The sequence below is a fragment of the Brienomyrus brachyistius genome, chromosome 9 (genome assembly GCF_023856365.1).
Source record: "Brienomyrus brachyistius isolate T26 chromosome 9, BBRACH_0.4, whole genome shotgun sequence".
NCBI classification, from domain to species: Eukaryota; Metazoa; Chordata; class Actinopteri; order Osteoglossiformes; family Mormyridae; genus Brienomyrus; species Brienomyrus brachyistius.
In genome coordinates, this window is record NC_064541.1 from 9,345,221 (window position 1) to 9,365,228 (window position 20,008).

The 20,008-nt window shown below is 41.8% G+C and overlaps 1 protein-coding gene and 1 long non-coding RNA gene across 27 annotated transcripts in view; one reads left to right on the plus strand and one right to left on the minus strand.

Annotated features, from left to right (window-relative positions):
- The window catches only part of LOC125749639 (NACHT, LRR and PYD domains-containing protein 12-like), a 60,211-nt gene that overhangs the window by 30,995 nt on the left and 9,208 nt on the right, over window positions 1–20,008 (minus strand). For 13 of the 26 annotated variants that reach the window (XM_049027071.1, XM_049027087.1, XM_049027083.1 and 10 more), the window contains 9 exons: window positions 18,252–18,365; window positions 14,627–14,687; window positions 14,391–14,451; window positions 12,360–14,220; window positions 7,962–8,231; window positions 6,160–6,333; window positions 3,975–4,244; window positions 2,464–2,637; window positions 919–1,092 (listed from right to left, as the gene is read on the minus strand). In XM_049027071.1, the coding sequence (XP_048883028.1) occupies window positions 919–1,092; window positions 2,464–2,637; window positions 3,975–4,244; window positions 6,160–6,333; window positions 7,962–8,231; window positions 12,360–14,220; window positions 14,391–14,451; window positions 14,627–14,687; window positions 18,252–18,365 (3,159 nt within the window). Of the gene's footprint in view, window positions 1–918; window positions 1,093–2,463; window positions 2,638–3,974; window positions 4,245–4,839; window positions 5,936–6,159; window positions 6,334–7,961; window positions 8,232–12,359; window positions 14,221–14,390; window positions 14,452–14,626; window positions 14,688–18,251; window positions 18,366–20,008 lie in introns of those variants that run through there. The other 13 variants (XM_049027094.1, XM_049027093.1, XM_049027092.1 and 10 more) reach the window with 8 other exon arrangements.
- Window positions 6–5,639, plus strand: LOC125749641 (uncharacterized). Its single transcript, XR_007399975.1, has 3 exons — window positions 6–128; window positions 1,661–1,878; window positions 5,578–5,639. It is a non-coding gene; the product is annotated as an uncharacterized LOC125749641 (long non-coding RNA).

Here is a 20,008-nt window from a genome sequence, read left to right on the forward strand (position 1 = left end):
TACTAAAGTCAGGCTTTTATTTTTTACCGATGTGCAATTCAGAATAATTTCATAAGATTTATCTATCAAAACCAATACTTAAATCAATGAGTAGTAAAACATATGACGTAAATACAACTGTATCACAGGTTTTACGTATTTTTGGGGGTGACAGTAGCTCCGCTGACGAGGATCACTGACTCTCCCATTGCTCCCTTGATGGCTGAGCGGTATGCTAATGCCGTGGCCCATTAAGAAAACCCAAAGGTTGTGATACGCAGAAGTATGTGCGGCTGGCGGATAAAGGAGGTCGTGGTGGGACTCTGACCATGAAATAAGTAGCTAATTCACTTATAGCTCAGCAGCAGTATCAACATATTTTCGCACCGCAAATGTAACCTTCAGGCGTTTGCTGTTTGTGGGCGGATCCACAGTCACCTTCGGACCCTTCTGATTGGTCAGAGTGACGGTCACACAAGGAGCACGGCGTGAATTTTATGTAAAATATTCTCACTACAGTATTAAACCCTAGGTCAGACACGCTGTATAATGCATATTCTAAATCAGAGCCTTTGGAATTTGCTTATCACGTTGTTTCAAATCGCCATTGTTATTTAAAATCAATACTTTGGCGTCCATTATATTTTAATCCATGGTACCTGCTAAAGTCATCATGTTAATTACAATATTACCATCAGTTTTTTTATCCTATGAACTCGGCTAACCAACACAAACCTGTTTCATGTGTTAATAATAAACAGCTGTTTCCTGTTTCAGTGCTTCATCGTTTCTAACCTGGATTAACGGCTGATAAGTTTGAGGATATAAGACAGTAGTGAGAGAAAAGAGAAGCTGTTTCTGTTTGGTTATTATGTCACTGCTGAAATGCATTCTGTGTTCATGTGATGCCCAGTTTCCTTGTGGTTATTCTGTACTCACTTCAGCTTCTCCAGTTTACAGCTGGGATCCTCCAGTACAGCAGAGAGCAGCTTCACTCCTGAGTCTCCAGTGTGAGTCTTGCTCAGATCCAGCTCTCTCAGGTGTGAGGGGTTTGACCTCAGAGCTGAAGCCAGGGAAGAACAGCCTCTCTTTGTGACTCCACATCTGACCAGCCTGCAAAGAGCAAATCACAACAGAGCAGATAGAAACACATGCAATATGGACCTGAATCCTCCCGTAAGAACTGAGTATCCCTGCTCTGTATAAAGAGCCCTCACTGTCTCTATAGCAAGTTAGGATGCTGTGTCTCTGACTGGAAGGCAGACTGGATGGCAACGGAAATGAGACTTAAGTTGTTTTTTTACTGCATTACTACACTCAGTCATTATGAAATCCGTGTTACATATCATCAAAACAATCCAGCCTGGGTATTAATTAAATGAAGAAGAATAAACTGTATATTTTATATATTTCAAACAATGCAGATGTAATACTGCCAGAAAGTAAAACAAATATAAGAAAACATTATGTTTCGCTTTTTAGGTCTTTTCTAAATAAGACCGCCTACATTCCACTGTAATATCCATTAAAATGACCAGTTCTGTTGGCATTTATATTAAAGTCAGGCTTTTATTTTTTACCGATGTGCAATTCAGAATAATTTCATAAGATTTATCTATCAAAACCAATACTTAAATCAATGAGTAGTAAAACATATGATGTAAATACAACTGTATTGTAGATTTTACGTCTTTTTGGGGGTGACAGTAGCTCCGCTGACGAGGATCACTGACTCTCCCATTGCTCCCTTGATGGCTGAGCGGTATGCTAATGCCGTGGCCCATTAACAAAACCCAAAGGTTGTGATTCGCAGAAGTACGTGCGGCTGGCGGATAAAGGAGGTCGTGGTGGGACTCTGACCATGAAATAAGTAGCTAATTCACTTATAGCTCAGCAGCAGTATCAACATATTTTCGCACTGCAAATGCAACCTTCAGGCGTTTGCTGTTTGTGGGCGGATCCACAGGTGCCTTGGGACCCTTCTGATTGGTGAGAATGACGGTCAAACGAGGAGCATGGCGTGAATTTTATGTAAAATATTCTCACTACAGTATTAAACCCTGGGTCAGACATGCTGTATAATGCATATCCTAAATCACAGCCTTTGGAATTTGCTAATCACGTTGTTTCAAATCGCCATTGTGATTTAAAATCGATAAATCATTCAGCCCTACTGGCGTCCATTATATTTTAATCCATGGTACATGGTAAAGTCATCATGTTAATTGCAATGTTACCATCAGTTTTTTTATCCTATGAACTCAGCTAACCAGCACAAACCTGTTGCATGTGTTAATAAAAAACGGCTGTTTCCTGTTTCAGCGCTTTATCGTTTCTAACCTGGATTAAGGGCTGATAAGTTTGAGGATATAAGACAGTAGTAAGAGAAAAGAGAAGCTGTTTGTGTTTGGTTATTATGTCACTGCTGAAATGCATTCTGGGTTCAGGTGATGCCCAGTTTCCTTGTGGTTATTCTGTACTCACCACAGCTTCTCCAGTTTACAGCTGGGATCCTTCAGCACAGCAGAGAGCAGCTTCACTCCTGAATCTCCTGGGTGATTGTAGCTCAGATCCAGCTCTCGCAGGTGTGAGGGGTTTGACCTCAGAGCTGAAGCCAGGGAAGAACAGCCTTCCTCTCTGACCCTACAGCCTGACAACCTGCAGAGAGCAAATCAAAACATTTTTTCTACACTCTATATTAGCTGTTTAAAGTAAAGGAGAGACCAGCAGTGATGGTCGGCTCTCAGGGGTTCAGCGGATGCTTGTTTGAAAAGACATAACTCCCTCTAACATAGTGCATGAGCACTACTCACTGAGGGTCACCTATTATTCTGACACTCTGGGGGCGTGGCCTGCTTCTCAACCTTTAATCCCACACTCTGGGGGCGTGGCCTGCTTCTCACCTGTTTATCTGACACTCTGGGGGCGTGGCCTGCTGCTCACCCCCCCGTCTCACACTGTCTGTTATTCAATTCAATTTTATTTGTATAGCACATTTTCAGAATATTACATTTTCTCAAAGCATAGTCTGTTGTGTTTTACAGTATTTTAATAGTGTTCTTTGTTTTTGTAGCTCAAATAATAATTAATATCCTCACTAGTTTCACTGCCCTGGTGATTTCCCTGCCTAGGGCCTATGCACGGATTTAATTTAATTGTAGTGCAGCTTCTAACACTGCGCAGATTCATCCGCTTTTGCAAAGACTTCTGTACTTGGGGGTAAATGGGGGACTGGTGCACTGGATCAGGAGCTTTGGAAATTACTGACGAATGTCAGTAAAATTATGATTTTTAGTTATTTATGTATGCCGATGATATAGCTAGGGTGGGAGTTTTATATAAAAAGTGAGCAGTTTTCTAAACTAGAATGCTGGAATAAATCAAACTTTTTAGTAATTTATGTTGACAAAAAATTTGCTGATTTTGTATAATGGAGGACCATGTAGATCCAATAATGTATTAATTCTTCCATTTGTACTGAAATAAAAGTCGATAATGTAGTAACTGGCCAATAATGTAATACTGTTTCGCAAAATGCAACTTTTTGCTGATAATGTAAGTTATATCATTTTTGACCAGTTATTACATTATTTACTTTTTACATTAAGAATAAAGAAATTTATTGAATTATTGCTAGTTCTTACATTATTGACAGCTACAGATCACTTCTGGCTGTAACCCTTGCTGCTCAGTACGTGCAAATTATCAGCTTTATATATCTTGGGTCTTTTATTGATGATAAATTCGGTTTTGCAGAAAATGTTGATTTTATCTGTAAGAAGGCCAATCAAAGACTGTGTCTATTCAGGAAACAGGGGGTTTGGGCTGAGACAGGGTGTTTTGAAAAGTGTGTATAAGACTGGTTGGAATTGTACTTATTTTGAATGTCAGTCTGTTATGGGCATTTGACACTCGGTAATAAAAACAAATTGCCCAGGGTTGGTGGAAACAGCTGGGAAATGACTGACAACAAGCAAAAACCCAGTAATACTGACCTCAGTATCTCCAGTTTACAGTGCGAGTCCCCCAGTCCAGCAGAGAGCAGCTTCACTCCTGAATTCTTGCCCAGTTTACCTATCTGTCTATGAAACATCAGCATCAATTCTAAAATCTGCTGATGATAGACATTCAGGTCATTGTCACTCAGGACATGGTCACTCAGGTCATTGTCACTCAGGTCTAGCTCTCTCAGGGCTGAGGAGTTTGATCTGAGAGCTGAAGCCAACGCCTCACAGCATTTCTCTGTGAGATTACAGCCATTGAGCCTGTAAAAGAAATCATGTTAAAGCAGAGACACACACACCCTACACGTCAGTAACAGGACTGATATACAATATCAACACAAACGTTTGTTTTCAACATAATAAGCTTCTATTTCAAAATGAATCACAGACTGTACTGTGCAACCTGGGAATTGCAGTCACATGATCACTGACTGGGAGTCACTGGATTTTAGTTAAAAACTTTATACTTTACAATCAAACGATAGTTTCAGCAAAGTCATACATGTCAAGCTGCCTAATATAACTTTATAATTATATCAGTACTGTCTGTCTACAGAGCCAGTATGAATGAGTGTGAACAGGCTCTATATTCCATTCAGTAACAGGGGATTTTAAATGTATCAGTAATTCTGTTGCTGGCAAACACAAGCAGACCATGCAAACTCCACAGACACTGGGCTGGAGACGGGATGTGAACCTCCAGACCTGGAGATGTGAGGCCACTGGGTCTCCTACTCATTTTATCTTCCCTACTTATTTAAAGAAAATAGTTTTATATATGATAAGTACTAGTTCCTTAACAGTTAAGAAATCCAAAGTTAAAAACAGAGCAGAGAGAAACACATGCAATATGGACCTGAATCCTCCCGTAAGAACTGAGTATCCCTGCTCTGTATAAAGAGCCCTCACTGTCTCTATAGCAAGTTTGGATGCTGTGTCTCTGATTGGAAGGCAGCCTGGATGGCAACGGAAATGACACTTAAGTTATTTTTTTTACTGCATTACTACACTCAGTCATTATAAAATCCGTGTTACATATCATTTAAAACAATCCAGCCTGGGTATTAATTAAATGAAGAAGAATAAACTGTATATTTTATATATTTCAAACAATGCAGATGTAATACTGCCAGAAAGTAAAACAAATATAAGAAAACACTATGTTTCGCTTTTTAGGTCTTTTCTAAATAAGACCGCCTACATTCCACTGTAATATACATTAAAATGACCAGTTCTGTTGGCATTTATATTAAAGTCAGGCTTTTATTTTTTACCGATGTGCAATTCAGAATAATTTCATAAGATTTATCTATCAAAACCAATACTTAAATCAATGAGTAGTAAAACATATGACGTAAATACAACTGTATTATAGATTTTACGTCTTTTTGGGGGTGACAGTAGCTCCGCTGACGAGGATCACTGACTCTCCCATTGCTCCCTTAATGGCTGAGCGGTATGCTAATGCCATGGCCCATTAACAAAACCCAAAGGTTGTGATACGCAGAAGTACGTGCGGCTGGCGGATAAAGGAGGTCGTGGTGGGACTCTGACCATGAAATAAGTAGCTAATTCACTTATAGCTCAGCAGCAGTATCAACATATTTTCGCACCGCAAATGTAACCTTCAGGCGTTTGCTGTTTGTGGGCGGATCCTGTCGCCTTCGGACCCTTCTGATTGGTGAGAATTACGGTCGAACAAGGAGCATGGCGTGAATTTTATGTAAAATATTCTCACTACAGTATTAAACCCTGGGTCAGACACGCTGTATAATGCATATCCTAAATCACAGCCTTTGGAATTTGCTAATCACGTTGTTTCAAATCGCCATTGTGATTTAAAATCGATAAATCGTTCAGCCCAACTGGCGTCCATTATATTTTAATCCATGGTACATGGTAAAGTCATCATGTTAATTGCAATGTTACCATCAGTTTTTTTATCCTATGAACTCAGCTAACCAGCACAAACCTGTTGCATGTGTTAATAAATAACGGCTGTTTCCTGTTTCACTGCTTCATCGTTTCTAACCTGGATTAAGGGCTGATAAGTTTGGGGATATAAGACAGTAGTAAGAGAAAAGAGAAGCTGTTTGTGTTTGGTTATTATGTCACTGCTGAAATGCATTCTGGGTTCACGTGATGCCCAGTTTCCTTGTGGTTATTCTGTACTCACTTCAGCTTCTCCAGTTTACAGCTGGGATCCTCCAGCACAGCAGAGAGCAGCTTCACTCCTGAGTCTCCTGGGTGATTGTAGCTCAGATCCAGCTCTCGCAGGTGTGAGGGGTTTGACCTCAGAGCTGAAGCCAGGGAAGAACAGCCTTCTTCTCTGACCCTACAGCCTGACAACCTGCAGAGAGCAAATCAAAACATTTTTTCTACACTCTATATTAGCTGTTTAAAGTAAAGGAGAGACCAGCAGTGATGGTCGGCTCTCAGGGGTTCAGCGGATGCTGGTTTGAAAAGACATAACTCCCTCTAACATAGTGCATGAGCACTACTCACTGAGGGTCACCTATTATTCTGACACTCTGGGGGCGTGGCCTGCTTGTCACCCTTTAATCTCACACTCTGAGGGCGTGGCCTGCTTCTCACCCTTTATTCTGACACTCTGGGGGCGTGGCCTGCTGTTCACCCACTGCCTCACCCTGTTTGTTATTCAATTCAATTTTATTTGTATAGCACATTTTCAGAATACTACATTTTCTCAAAGCATCTGTCATGCCCGGCTCGTCCGCTCCTCCTGTGTGCCACGCCCCCTGCTTCCCCACGTATGTTTCCCGGATCGTACCCAGCTGTGTCTGTTTACTTTCAATCAGTCTTGTGTATTTAAGTCCTGGTCTCCCCGGTTTCCCTTGTCCGTCATTGATGTCAGTAGCCGTCCTATGTTCCCTGTCCCGGATCTCCCCAATAAACCCCGTGTTTGCCCTGACATTCGCCTTGTCTGCCTGTTCCTGCCGGCCGACCCGCACGATCGCCGCTTCGCCCGACCGCGATCGTGACAGCATCGTCTGTTGTGTTTTACAGTATTTTAATAGTGTTCTTTCTTTTTGTAGCTCAAATAATAATTAATATCCTCACTAGTTTCACTGCCCTGGTGATTTCCCTGCCTAGGGCCTATGCACGGATTTAATTTAATTGTAGTGCAGCTTCTAACACTGCGCAGATTCATCCGCTTTTGCAAAGACTTCTGTACTTGGGGGTAAATGGGGGACTGGTGCACTGGATCAGGAGCTTTGGAAATTACTGACGAATGTCAGTAAAATTATGATTTTTAGTTATTTATGTATGCCGATGATATAGCTAGGGTGGGAGTTTTATATAAAAAGTGAGCAGTTTTCTAAACTAGAATGCTGGAATAAATCAAACTTTTTAGTAATTTATGTTGACAAAAAATTTGCTGATTTTGTATAATGGAGGACCATGTAGATCCAATAATGTATTAATTCTTCCATTTGTACTGAAATAAAAGTCGATAATGTAGTAACTGGCCAATAATGTAATACTGTTTCGCAAAATGCAACTTTTTGCTGATAATGTAAGTTATATCATTTTTGACCAGTTATTACATTATTTACTTTTTACATTAAGAATAAAGAAATTTATTGAATTATTGCTAGTTCTTACATTATTGACAGCTACAGATCACTTCTGGCTGTAACCCTTGCTGCTCAGTACGTGCAAATTATCAGCTTTATATATCTTGGGTCTTTTATTGATGATAAATTCGGTTTTGCAGAAAATGTTGATTTTATCTGTAAGAAGGCCAATCAAAGACTGTGTCTATTCAGGAAACAGGGGGTTTGGGCTGAGACAGGGTGTTTTGAAAAGTGTGTATAAGACTGGTTGGAATTGTACTTATTTTGAATGTCAGTCTGTTATGGGCATTTGACACTCGGTAATAAAAACAAATTGCCCAGGGTTGGTGGAAACAGCTGGGAAATGACTGACAACAAGCAAAAACCCAGTAATACTGACCTCAGTATCTCCAGTTTACAGTGCGAGTCCCCCAGTCCAGCAGAGAGCAGCTTCACTCCTGAATTCTTGCCCAGTTTACCTATCTGTCTATGAAACATCAGCATCAATTTTAAAATCTGCTGATGATAGACATTCGGGTCATTGTCACTCAGGACATGGTCACTCAGGTCATTGTCACTCAGGTCTAGCTCTCTCAGGGCTGAGGAGTTTGATCTGAGAGCTGAAGCCAACGCCTCACAGCATTTCTCTGTGAGATTACAGCCATTGAGCCTGTAAAAGAAATCATGTTAAAGCAGAGACACACACACCCTACACGTCAGTAACAGGACTGATATACAATATCAACACAAACGTTTGTTTTCAACATAATAAGCTTCTATTTCAAAATGAATCACAGACTGTACTGTGCAACCTGGGAATTGCAGTCACATGATCACTGACTGGGAGTCACTGGATTTTAGTTAAAAACTTTATACTTTACAATCAAACGATAGTTTCAGCAAAGTCATAGATGTCAAGCTGCCTAATATAACTTTATAATTATATCAGTACTGTTTGTCTACAGAGCCAGTATGAATGAGTGTGAACAGGCTCTATATTCCATTCAGTAACAGGGGATTTTAAATGTATCAGTAATTCTGTTGCTGGCAAACACAAGCAGACCATGCAAACTCCACAGACACAGGGCTGGAGATGGGATGTGAACCTCCAGACCTGGAGATGTGAGGCCGCTGGGTCTCCTACTCATTTTAACTTTCCTACTTATTTAAAGAAAATTGTTTTATATATGATAAGTACTAGTTCCTTAACAGGTAATAAAACCAGAGTTAAAAACAGAGCAGATAGAAACACATGCAATATGGAGCTGAATCCTCCCGTAAGAACTGAGCATCCCGGCTCTGTATAAAGAGCCCTCACTGTCTCTATAGCAAGTTTGGATGCTGTGTCTCTGATTGGAAGGCAGCCTGGATGGCAACGGAAATTACACTTTTTTTTTTTACTGCCCTCAGTAAAATCAATGTTATAGATCATCAAAAAAATGAAGTTATTAATTTAATAAAGAGGAGTAAAGGGTATATTTTATATATCTATAACAATTGTAGGATCACACATGCACATATCACAAAGCTTAAATTCCAGGTGGCCTGAGACAAGGCCTACCCTGGTACGATAAGGCACACATCGACCTAGGCCCCAAAGGCGGGTTCGTGACCCCCCACACACAGATAACAAGGGAGGCCAGCACTCTAACTTTATGGCTCAAAATTTTAAAGACCTACAGATAGCAGAGTGGATCCCAAGGACAGGGGTCCCTCGACTTGGCACACAACCCCATCCCCCGACATCCTTGCCTTACATACCACTCACCCAGCACCCCACAGAAAGTTTCTTTTAAGTTTGGTTTCTGTATACCCTGTATAGTACGTTGCTTATTATCGCCAGTCTCAATATGCAAGTCATGTTTGTGTGTGTGTGTCCTTAGACAGTCTTAGTTTTGGGTGCCACCCTTATAACCATGTTCACAGCGTGTCTATTATTTTACCCCTCACACTTAAACACTTGTATAAATTTGAATAAATAAATAGGTATAACTGTGACGCCCGCTCCGTCCGCTCCTAGTGTGTGCCACGCCCCCTAATTACCCACGTGTGATTTCCTGATCGTGCCCAGTCGTGTCTTGTTTCCTGCTGCCTTGTTTCTTGTATTTAAGTTCCTGTTGTGTACTAATCCAGTGTCTGTCATTGATGTTTCCCGATGTCTGTTCTCGCCCTGTGTCCCTGCCTTCGTACCAAGAATAAACCCCGTTTTCCCGTATCCCGCTTGCCTGCCTGCTCCTTCCGCACGATCGCCGCTCTGCTCGCGATCGCTGCCGCCGTTCCCGTGACAATAACTACCACTGCATATATGTTATGTAAGGAATAATTGATGACGGGCTGTTGAATTATTAGAAAATAATTAGAAACTCCGCTTCGCGTCGTGGCCGCATCACCACCTCGGATGTGCATTATTTTTCTAATAATTCAACGGTCCGGAGTCAATTATTCCGCTTATACTACGGTTGCCACACCTCAAGACATCGATCAGATGATATATTTCAAGGGATTCATCCGGTTTTTCTACTTAAATCGCTATTGTGAGTAGGATTATTTCTTCCGCATCTAATCCAACGACTCTTTTGCTAGTTCCAAAACGTCATTTTAAAGCTGGCAATGGAGGCTTGAGCCATTGATAGCAGACTAATGCAGTTAATAATGAAGTTATTAGAAAGAGAGCGAGAGAGACAGAGACACAGAGAAAGAGAAACAGAGAGAGTGAGAGCTTGTATGAATTAGGCTACCTCTGTGTGTCCCTCAACAGTGTTGTGAAGCACCGTCTCTAAACTGTAAGTCTGCTTTAAGATGCAGCGCTGTTATTACCTCGCTAGTGAGAAATGTCATGTGTAGCCTTTAAGTTGCTACACTAGGCTAACTAATACTGCTGCAGCCCAGTTGTTGAAAGTTTCATATTCACCGTAAATATTAAAATTTACTTTCGGAAAATCGTCTGTCATGTTGTTTTTGTTAGTCCTGTGTGCTGCATAGGTACTGTATGCTAATTTCCGTTATTACAGTTAACTATGCGAAGTGATATGGAACTGTAATGCGGTCAAGAGAGCTGCCTGGAACTACGTTCGCCGTGCGTTTATCTGAAAATAATTGCACACCTCAGAACGTTCGTCAGCCAATCAGATTCAAGCATTCAACGGTCCCGTAGTATAAACCAGAATAATCTTGGAAATTGAATAGTCTAACCAGGGATCTTAGTGTGCCCTAACTTTCAAAGATTCTTTTTCTTTGTCTGACCAACCTTCCCCCCCCCTTTTCTTTTCCACATTCCTCAGCAACTTTTATCTGATCTTTGTATTTTACCATACCTATCTAAGGGTAAGATGTGCTGATGACAAGAGAATATGTCATATAATGTCTGTATAAAGAGTAATATCTGTTGAGGTGTAACCTATACTGTATACCATATATACCACATACTGGTGTGAGTAATAGAACATAACATAATGGCATAATATAAGTAATCATTAATTAATCATTACAGATGGTATTTGGTGTGAACCGCTAGGCTGGTATGGCATGTTTGGTATCAAACTGACGGAAAATCACTCCAGTTTCCAAATCTGGTCAGTGGTTACCACAAAAGTGGATATATCAAAAGTTACACCAGCCTAACGAAAATCATCAATACAAGGGAAATCAGTCTGGTCATAAATCCCAAAAGGACTGATACAGACCCCCTTCTGAAAGCCCGCCAAATGGATGGTCAGCCATTGGTCCAGGAGTCGAATTCCTGGTCACTCCTATTCACGAACTTTACACTATAAAACCTGGCACCTCAGAACAAAGCCAGGAGAGGAGAAACAGAAGGGAGGAGAAAACAAAAGACCATCAGCCCGAAGAGAGGCAGAGAACATCAGCCCAAGAGAAGAGAAGCCCACAAGAAGCCCTCCTGAAGCCTGCCAGTGAAGACCCAGCTGGACAGAGAACTGCAACCAAGCCCAAGATTCACCAGGAGAGAGAATCAGAGGGGCTCCACTCCAACAACCGCTGCAAACACCGCACCTCCCTGAGAGCCATCACCCATCAGCTCATCAGCCACTGCAACCAACTACCAAGACCCCCCCCCTTTCCTGCAGCCAAATAAACCAACTTCCTTTCCTTTCTAACAACCTAAACTGTCCTATTCACCTGCTATATTACTTTAGGGTAGTATTTCCACAAACTGCTTGCTTTGCAGAACAGTTTTTCCCTTTTCAGGTTAATCATTTTAAATCCGGTCACTGCATTTTCATGATTACATCGTTTGTGTCTTTTCCGTTATTTCATGTTTATTGTTTGTTAGGTGTAATGTCTGTCTTATGTTAGTTGTAGGAATAAATGCATGTCTTTTACACAACTTCAGCCTCCGTCATTGAGTGCTCACAATAGTCCCTGCCTCTGTGGGATCTGACTACTACGCTCTGAAACCTCTAAACTCGCCTGAAATATCGCGAGACTCTCTCTCATTGGCCGTGAGGGGAGCTTCGCTACCGATCGTTTACATTACCTGGTGACGCAGCTAGCTGGACGAGCCTACTAACCCAGGTTATTAAGCGATACTGGTTATTAATGAATCCCATTTAAGTCTCACATTAACAGATATCGGGGATTCGCAATTGAGTTTGGAGGAGCCGACCATTCGGCATAACAATTGGTTAATAATCAGCATTAAATAATAATTAATTAAAAATTAATTAATTCCAAAACATATTGGTGGAGATATTAAAATTTACCTGAGCTAATAATTCCTACACAATGTACATGTAATACTATAAGACAGGGTGTGTTCTCACATCCCCACATCACTTACAGAGCTGTCTTAGACGTCTTGACCACAGGCAGCAGCCTCCAATGCTCTTTATCTGATCTGACGAATTTCTTCATATCAAACACATCCAGCTCCTCATCTGACATCAGTAACACAAAGGCCAGAGCTGAGTACTGTGCAGGTGAGAGACCTTCTGCTGACAGACGTCCTGAATTAAGGTACCTTTGTACTTCCTCTACTAGGGAATTATCACCCAGTTCATTCAGACAGTGGAACAGATTGATGGTCCTTTCTGGAGATAAATTCTCCTGTATTTTGTGCTTGATGTATTGAGCCAGGAATGGGTTGGCATCCCTTTTTGGGTTGGATCCCAATTCTGAGAGAAACAGCCTGCTCATACGCCTGTGGAAATCAGCTTCGAACTCCCAAAGTGCTGAACGGGGGGTACAGAAACTGGATGGATGCATGTATCGGTGCATTTCCTCAACGTTACGTGAGTTGATTCTTGTCTGTCCCAGTAGCCACTGTAACAAATTCTGACTGGAGTCTGTTGAGAGGCCCAGGAGGAAGCGGAGATAGAGGTCCAAGTGTCCATTCTTGCTCTCTAATGCCTGATCCACTGCAGTCTCCAGCAGGTCAGGTGATGTGTTTGATAGAAACACATATAAAGCAGCGAGATACTCCTGGATGCTCAGATGCACAAAGCAGTACACCTTCTCCTGGTACAACCCATACTCCTCTTTAAAGACTTCTGTGCACACTCCAGAGTAAACTGAAGTTTCAGTGACATCAATGCCATTCTCTGACAGATCTTGCTCATAAAATATGAGATTGCCTTTCTCCAGGTTGTCAAAAGCAAGTTTACCAAGTTTTAGAAGGAATTCCTTGCTGTATTCATTAAGCTTGGTTTCATGGTTTTTCATATACTTGACATTTTTTAAAGTTGTCTGAAAGATTAGGAAGTGTGTGTACATTTCAGTGAGAGTCTTTGGAATTTCTCCACTGTCAGTCTCACTAAAAAGCCTCTCAAGGACAGTGGCTGACATCCAGCAGAACACAGGTATGTGGCACATGATGAAGAGGCTCCTTGATGATTTCACATGTGAGATAATCCTGCTGGCCAGGCTCTGATCATTAAATCTCCTCCTGAAATACTCCTCCTTCTGGGCATCACTGAACCCTCGTATCTCTGTCACCTGGTGGACACACTTAGCAGGTATCTGATTGGCTGCTGCTGGCCGGGAGGTTATCCAGAGGAGAGCGGATGGGAGCAGATTCCCCTTAATGAGGTTAGTCAACAACACATCAAGTGACATTCTCTTTGTTACATCAAACCAGCTCTCATTGTTCTGAAAATCTAGAGGAAGGCGACACTCATCCAGACCATCAAAGATGAACAAAACTTTGTACATAAACAGCTCAGAGGGTTCAAATGATTTCAGTTCTGGGACAAAGTGGTGAAGCAGTTCAATCAGACTGTATTCATCCTTAATCAAATTCAGGTTCCGGAAAGGAAGAGCGAATATGAAGTGAACATCCTGGTTTGCTTTTCCTTCTGCCCAGTCGAGAATGAATTTCTGCACAGAGACTGTTTTCCCGATACCTGCCACCCCTTTAGTGAGTACAGTTCTGATAGGTGTCTCACGCCCACATAAGGGTTTAAATATATCATTGCACTTGACTGTAGTATCTTCTGTTACCCGTTTCTTGGATGCTGTTTCAATCTGTCTCACTTCATGTTCATCATTGACTTCTCCAGTCCCACCTTCAGTTATGTAGAGTTCTGTGTAAATCTCACTGAGAAGTGTTGGCTGTCCTTCCTTAGCTTTCCCTTCAAATACACACTCACATTTCTTCTTCAAGTCACATTTCATTCTACGCTGGCATTGTGACAGAAGATGCCCTGAAAAGAAATGAGGTAAATACACAAACTTTTTTAAAACATGCATTTTTTTACCATATAAGCAAACCTAAATCAAATTAAATCAAACTTTAAACTGAGATTTAATGTTTTTATCATACACAATTTTTCTGTGGCAAAACAAACAAACCAGAATGAGATACGGCTCTTACTCTGCTCCAGTCTGTCAGCAGGATCATCATTCAGTAACATTTGAGCTTTTTCCTCAGGAAACTATAATAAACAGTTACAGTTTATTATTACTCCCAGCATCATGTCTATTTATAATTTCATGTATTAATTTGCAAATATCTTCCCTTTGACAGGATGAACTACTAACTGTCCATCTGTTGATCTCTGCTGATTTAGATAAAATCTAAGGAAATAAATTCCAGCAGTAAATACAGACCTTGAAGACGGATGATAAATCTCCTTCATGTGGATCTGAATTACATCTTTCCACTTGGTCTCTGTGAATAAAACACAAACATCCATCCATTAATCCTCTAACTGCTTATCCCAGTTTGAGGGCAGGATGGGGGGGGGGGGGGCTCCATTTTAGACAGCACTAGGATACGGCTTCATCCTACATGGGATTCAGGTGGAAACCCATGTGATAGAGGGAGAGCATGCAAGCTGCAGACAGACAGGGGACTCAGCCCGCAGGACCAGGGATGTGAAGCGACAGCACTGAGATACACTGGGACTGTGGCTGTGGTTGCATGTGACCTACTGCAGTATTTCAGAAGGAAAGAACCAATACGATGTTTCAGGGGAGTAGCATTTTTTAATACTTCATTGTATGCTGTGCATTGACAATAAACGCTATTCTATTGTATTCTGGATGCTTTGTGAGCATGTTTTATGGTTTGAATCATTCTCTCAGGTTTCCCCCGGGTACTCCGGTTTCCCCCCACAGTCCAAAAACATGCTGAGGCTAATTGGAGTTGCTAAATTGCTCGTAGGTGTGCATGGGTGAGTGAGTGGTGTGTGAGTGGGGTGTGGGACCCCCGCGACCCAGTAGGATAAGCGGTTTGGAAAATAGATGGATGGATGGATCATTTTCTCAGTCAGTCGATTGCTGGAGGGGTGGACTCGAGAGTATGTGATTGCTTTTCAGGAGCTCATCCATCTCCTTAGATACAAATGATGGCCCATTGCCAGTGACAATCTGCACAGACTAGCAAAAGTGGCATAACATCTCCCTCAATGTCTGGACAGTGTCTTCAGAGGTGACGGTGGACATAACAGCAACCTCTGGCCACTTTGAAGGAGTGTCAACACCCACCAGCAGCATGGCACCTTTGACTGATCCTGCAAAATCCAAATGGATACATTGCCCACATCACCTTTCATGCTATCCAACATCTTGGACAGGGCAGGGTCTCTCTTTGTCTTTCCCTTCACCTGATGACTTGTCACAGGGGCACCATGCTGAAATAAAGGATCTTTTGTCCCTTATTCTTGGGGCAATCAGGAAGTCGAAGGCATGACCAGCATATCTGCATTGGCATAAGCCTCTGACCGCCTCTACCTGCTGTCATAATTCTGGGCACCCAGCTGTACCATCCAGCGCTGTATGCAGCCTGCAGCCAGGGCTGCTGTTCCTGAATATGGACTGAAGTTGGATGTCAGTGGTCCATGGTCCATCTCTAGGGTGAACCTTTCACTGAAAGTGTGGAACTTTTGAATTCTGATCCAATCACTGTCCAATGATTCTTTGTCAATTTGTGGATATTTCATTTTGGCTCTGCTAAGTGTCCTTGAAGCAAAAGCTACTGGTTTCTCTTCAATTCAATTCAGTTTTATTTGTGGAGTGCATTCTGACAATGTTACAATGTCTCAAAGTGCTTTACAGCATCCCCACCCAAAGCCAGAGAAAACAGTGGCAAGGAAAAACTCCCAAGAATGAAGAAACCTTGGGAGGAACCAGACTGAGAGGGGGAGCCCAACCTCCAGGGGCTGCAGGGAAAGGCAACGTCCCACTTCACATTTTCCCAGTCTTAACATTTGAGATACAAAGCAGGGGGTAGGGAGGTGATGACAGGCAAGTGTAGAAGCTGCTTCAGATAGCAGGGCGAACAGAAGTATGGCAGCAGGGTAGGCAGGACATCTTGAAAATTTGGGGTCTCCAGGCAGCACAGCCCAGGAGGAATAGGGGAAATAAAATGTGCAATTAGCCAAAGTAGGGGAGACTAGAGGGAGTACAATCAGTTAGGTGAGTGCAGTATGTAAGCTCCGGCAGATAATGCTATGGCAGCGTAAGTAGGAGGACTTTCTCTTCTCCTGATCGTGTGATGTGGGACACCACAGCTCCCAATCCATATGTAGAAGCATCACAGGCGGGTTGGGGTGAGAAAGACAAGTCAAAATGTGCCAACACCCTCTTGCTCATTAGTCACATTTTTGTCCACTTCAATGCAGCTTAACACTCTTCTGACGACAACTTGCTCTCCTTCAGTAGCTCATGCAGAGGCTTTATCAGTGTAACAAGCTGTGGAATGAATTTCCCATAGTAGTCCAGGAGACCAAGAAAAGACTCACACTGTTGGGAGCCAGTGTCTCTGCAATGGCTCTCAATTTAAATGAGGCGATCAGCATCAATCACATGGCCCAGGTACTCCACTGCAGACATGAAGAAGTCAGTTTGTCCTGACACACTCGTAAGCCTTACTCCTCAGGTCTCCTGATTAGGGATGGGAATCGAGAACCAAATCGGAACCGGTTCTTATTGTTGCGAAGAACTGGAATCGTGCAGCTCCATGTCGCGTGAAATGATGCAGCAACTTGGAATCCACATGATGGAGCGCAGGAAGCGGTCCAGGGCATGGCTTAATTTTACTAAGAAGGACAACCAGTGTGCAACCAATGCAAAGCCGATGTCACCTCTAAGGGTGGTAACACTAGTAATATGCCTTAACCTACAGGCACGTTTTCTGAAACATAAATGAATTATGTAGTACATTTGTTTCATCCATTTTAGAAGATGACATGCAGGATGGCAGCGATAACTCCTGAGGCAGCAATCGCGTCATGCCCGGAAAAATGACACCCGTTAACACTAGCTTTCCAGGCAGCGAAATGTGATGAGGAGAGGGTGAAGGAGTGCCAGGGCACTGTGTCAAAGTTCGTGGTGAAAGGTTTGCATCCTTTCACTGCAGTAGAGCAAAAAGCTTTTCGGTAGGTACCTGTAGTGAAATGCGTTCATTAGTTTTGTATATCAGTACATTGTAAAGCAGATGTGTAATATTAAACTAGGGTGTTGTCTACTTTAGGAGCATTAGTAAGTTTAACATGTTCAGGTGTTAAGAAGATGACCTGGTTTTCTGGTAATGTGCCTGTGTGCTAGTTACTACAGTGTTATAAGACATATTTTTATTTTAATTAATTTATTTTTCACATGACATTACAGCTAATAAAACAGCTGCTTTTGCGGCTGAAATTGCATAGAATTGCTGCCTTTTTAAGTAAATATGTTGCTAACCAGGTCTAACTAATTATCCAGAAAATTATAATCAGCGATAAATGAAAATTAAATTATTTTACAGTGACTAGGAATTTATAAGGGAATCGATAAAGAACTGGATCGATAAGAAGAAATGATGATGGTACTGACATCAATAATTTCCCATGCAAACTCCTGGGGGTCTTATGCAGATTCAAGATATCCATGTCAGGAGGGACACTATGAGCTACTCCAGGTTTTACTAACTCCTTCTTAATGGATATACAGCAGTGTGCAGGTGAGTCTGCTTTTTCCAGCTGTATGCTGAGGACTGCAATTTAAAATGCACTTTTCAATTAATAGGCTTCCAATGAAGTTAGTCTTTACATTAATCCTCATCCTTCTGCCTCAGATGTGATACATAGAATATAGACAGTGATACAAAAAAACTTCTGTTAAATTCTCAAAGACGATGGGATTTGCAAAAGTTTCATGATAAAGGTTTTCCCTCATAGCTTGCATGTGCCTGTATGCCTTCCGAATGAGACACTGACTGTTTTAAACAGTGTTTCTTTAAATGCATATTTACCTTTGATCTGGAGGAAAGGGTTCCTCACTGAATTTGGGTGGGAGGCCCATCGATTTGTCACTCTTCATGGAAACACAGCTGGGTGCAGGTGAGCCTGCTCTCTTCCTTGGGAGACTAGGGACAGCAAGAGGAAACAAATCCTCATAATATTAATACAATTCATATAATGTGGACAGTATCACATTACATCTTCAGTGGTTTAGCCTTCTGCTCTGCTTGCTGTGAAGCTCTTGATGCAAACAGGCGTGTTTACGGTTAGATTTAATGTGAAGTAAACTGACCTAAAATTAAGATTAATATATGCAAGGTTTAGTGTTATGCATCGCTAGACTTGGCTGTTGTTTGTTTCCTCTTTATTGACTGATTTATTTATATATTTTCTTGTTTGGTCGAGCTCTGCATCTTCGCTATTTGTGCCCATTTTTGTCTTAAAAAACTGAAGCAGCAGCACTAGGTGACAGCAGTGGACGGTACTCGGGGAATAGAATTAAATGAATATCTGGCAATTAAATGCAACAAAGTTGGCGCAACCAGCACAAAATTCAAACCATTCGTAATAAGTACACCAGCTCTCTACTGTTTCCTCAAACTGCCTGAATGCTGGGGTCAAAGGCATCTTCGTCACTTTTTCTATATACTGATAGTTTTCCTTCTCAATTAGCACATTCCTTTTCACCAGCTTCTGTTAAATCATTCACGTGTCACTCTTCCCCTCATCAAATTCTGCGCTACTAAACTTCACCACGGCAGCAAAATGTTCACAGAGTCGCCCATCAAACTCCATCATTCGCTGGAGCAAACAGTAGTAAAAAGTCCATCCTCGTCACCAGTAAATGTTACGGCTAACACTCTAACAGGTCACCAGGAGGCAGACTTATGGCATTTCCACTGGCATACAGAAACCTAGCCATCCCGAACCAAGGGGCAATAAAGTACGTGCATCCGATCCTGTCTTGTGAGTCCTCAAGTTTGTTCATTGGCCCACGGGCCAGTACCCAACAGACTGGCTCAACTAATTAAAGAATTGCCAGGTATTCAGTGTGCTTGACTGACTGTGTGCTGGGAGGGAGCAAAAATGTGGACTGTCTCGGGGTCACCAAGGTCTGGCTTAAAAAACAGGGATCTAAACCTTTTCTGTGAATTATGGTTTAATACCGTGGTGAATAAGTGATTTTGTCAATTTGACACGCTTAGTGTGAGCTACACTGACCATCAATTATTTAAACAGAGACATCTAGTAAAACAATACAGGCTGATAACCTACAGGCAGACTTTTAAACTCAAAAACAGAAGTTAAAAAATGGAAACCACAAATGTATTTTATTTTGATTGTACATGGAGTTTGTAGGTTTAATTTCAGTTTAGGCTTCGTGTCTCAGGCGTTTAGTTTTAATTTTGATTCATGAAATCCTTCACTTATTTAAGTTCCAGTGTTTATCACATAAATATCACATTTATCATTATCTGGATGAGGAACTATTTAAATATGACCTTTGACAAAGAAAGCAATTGTCTGATTATTTCTGACTGATGACTAAACAGGATATCCATCCATCCATTTTCCAAACCACTTATCCTACTGGGTCACGAGGGGTCCAGAGCTTATCCCGGAAGCAATGGGCATGAGGCAGGGAACAACCCAGGATGGGGGGCCAGCCCACCGCAGACTTAACAGGATATACTAGTTAATTATGAACAGGCACCTTTCCATTAAACGTGTTCAAACTGAAGCCTTAGTCTGAGCAGGATCTAATGAG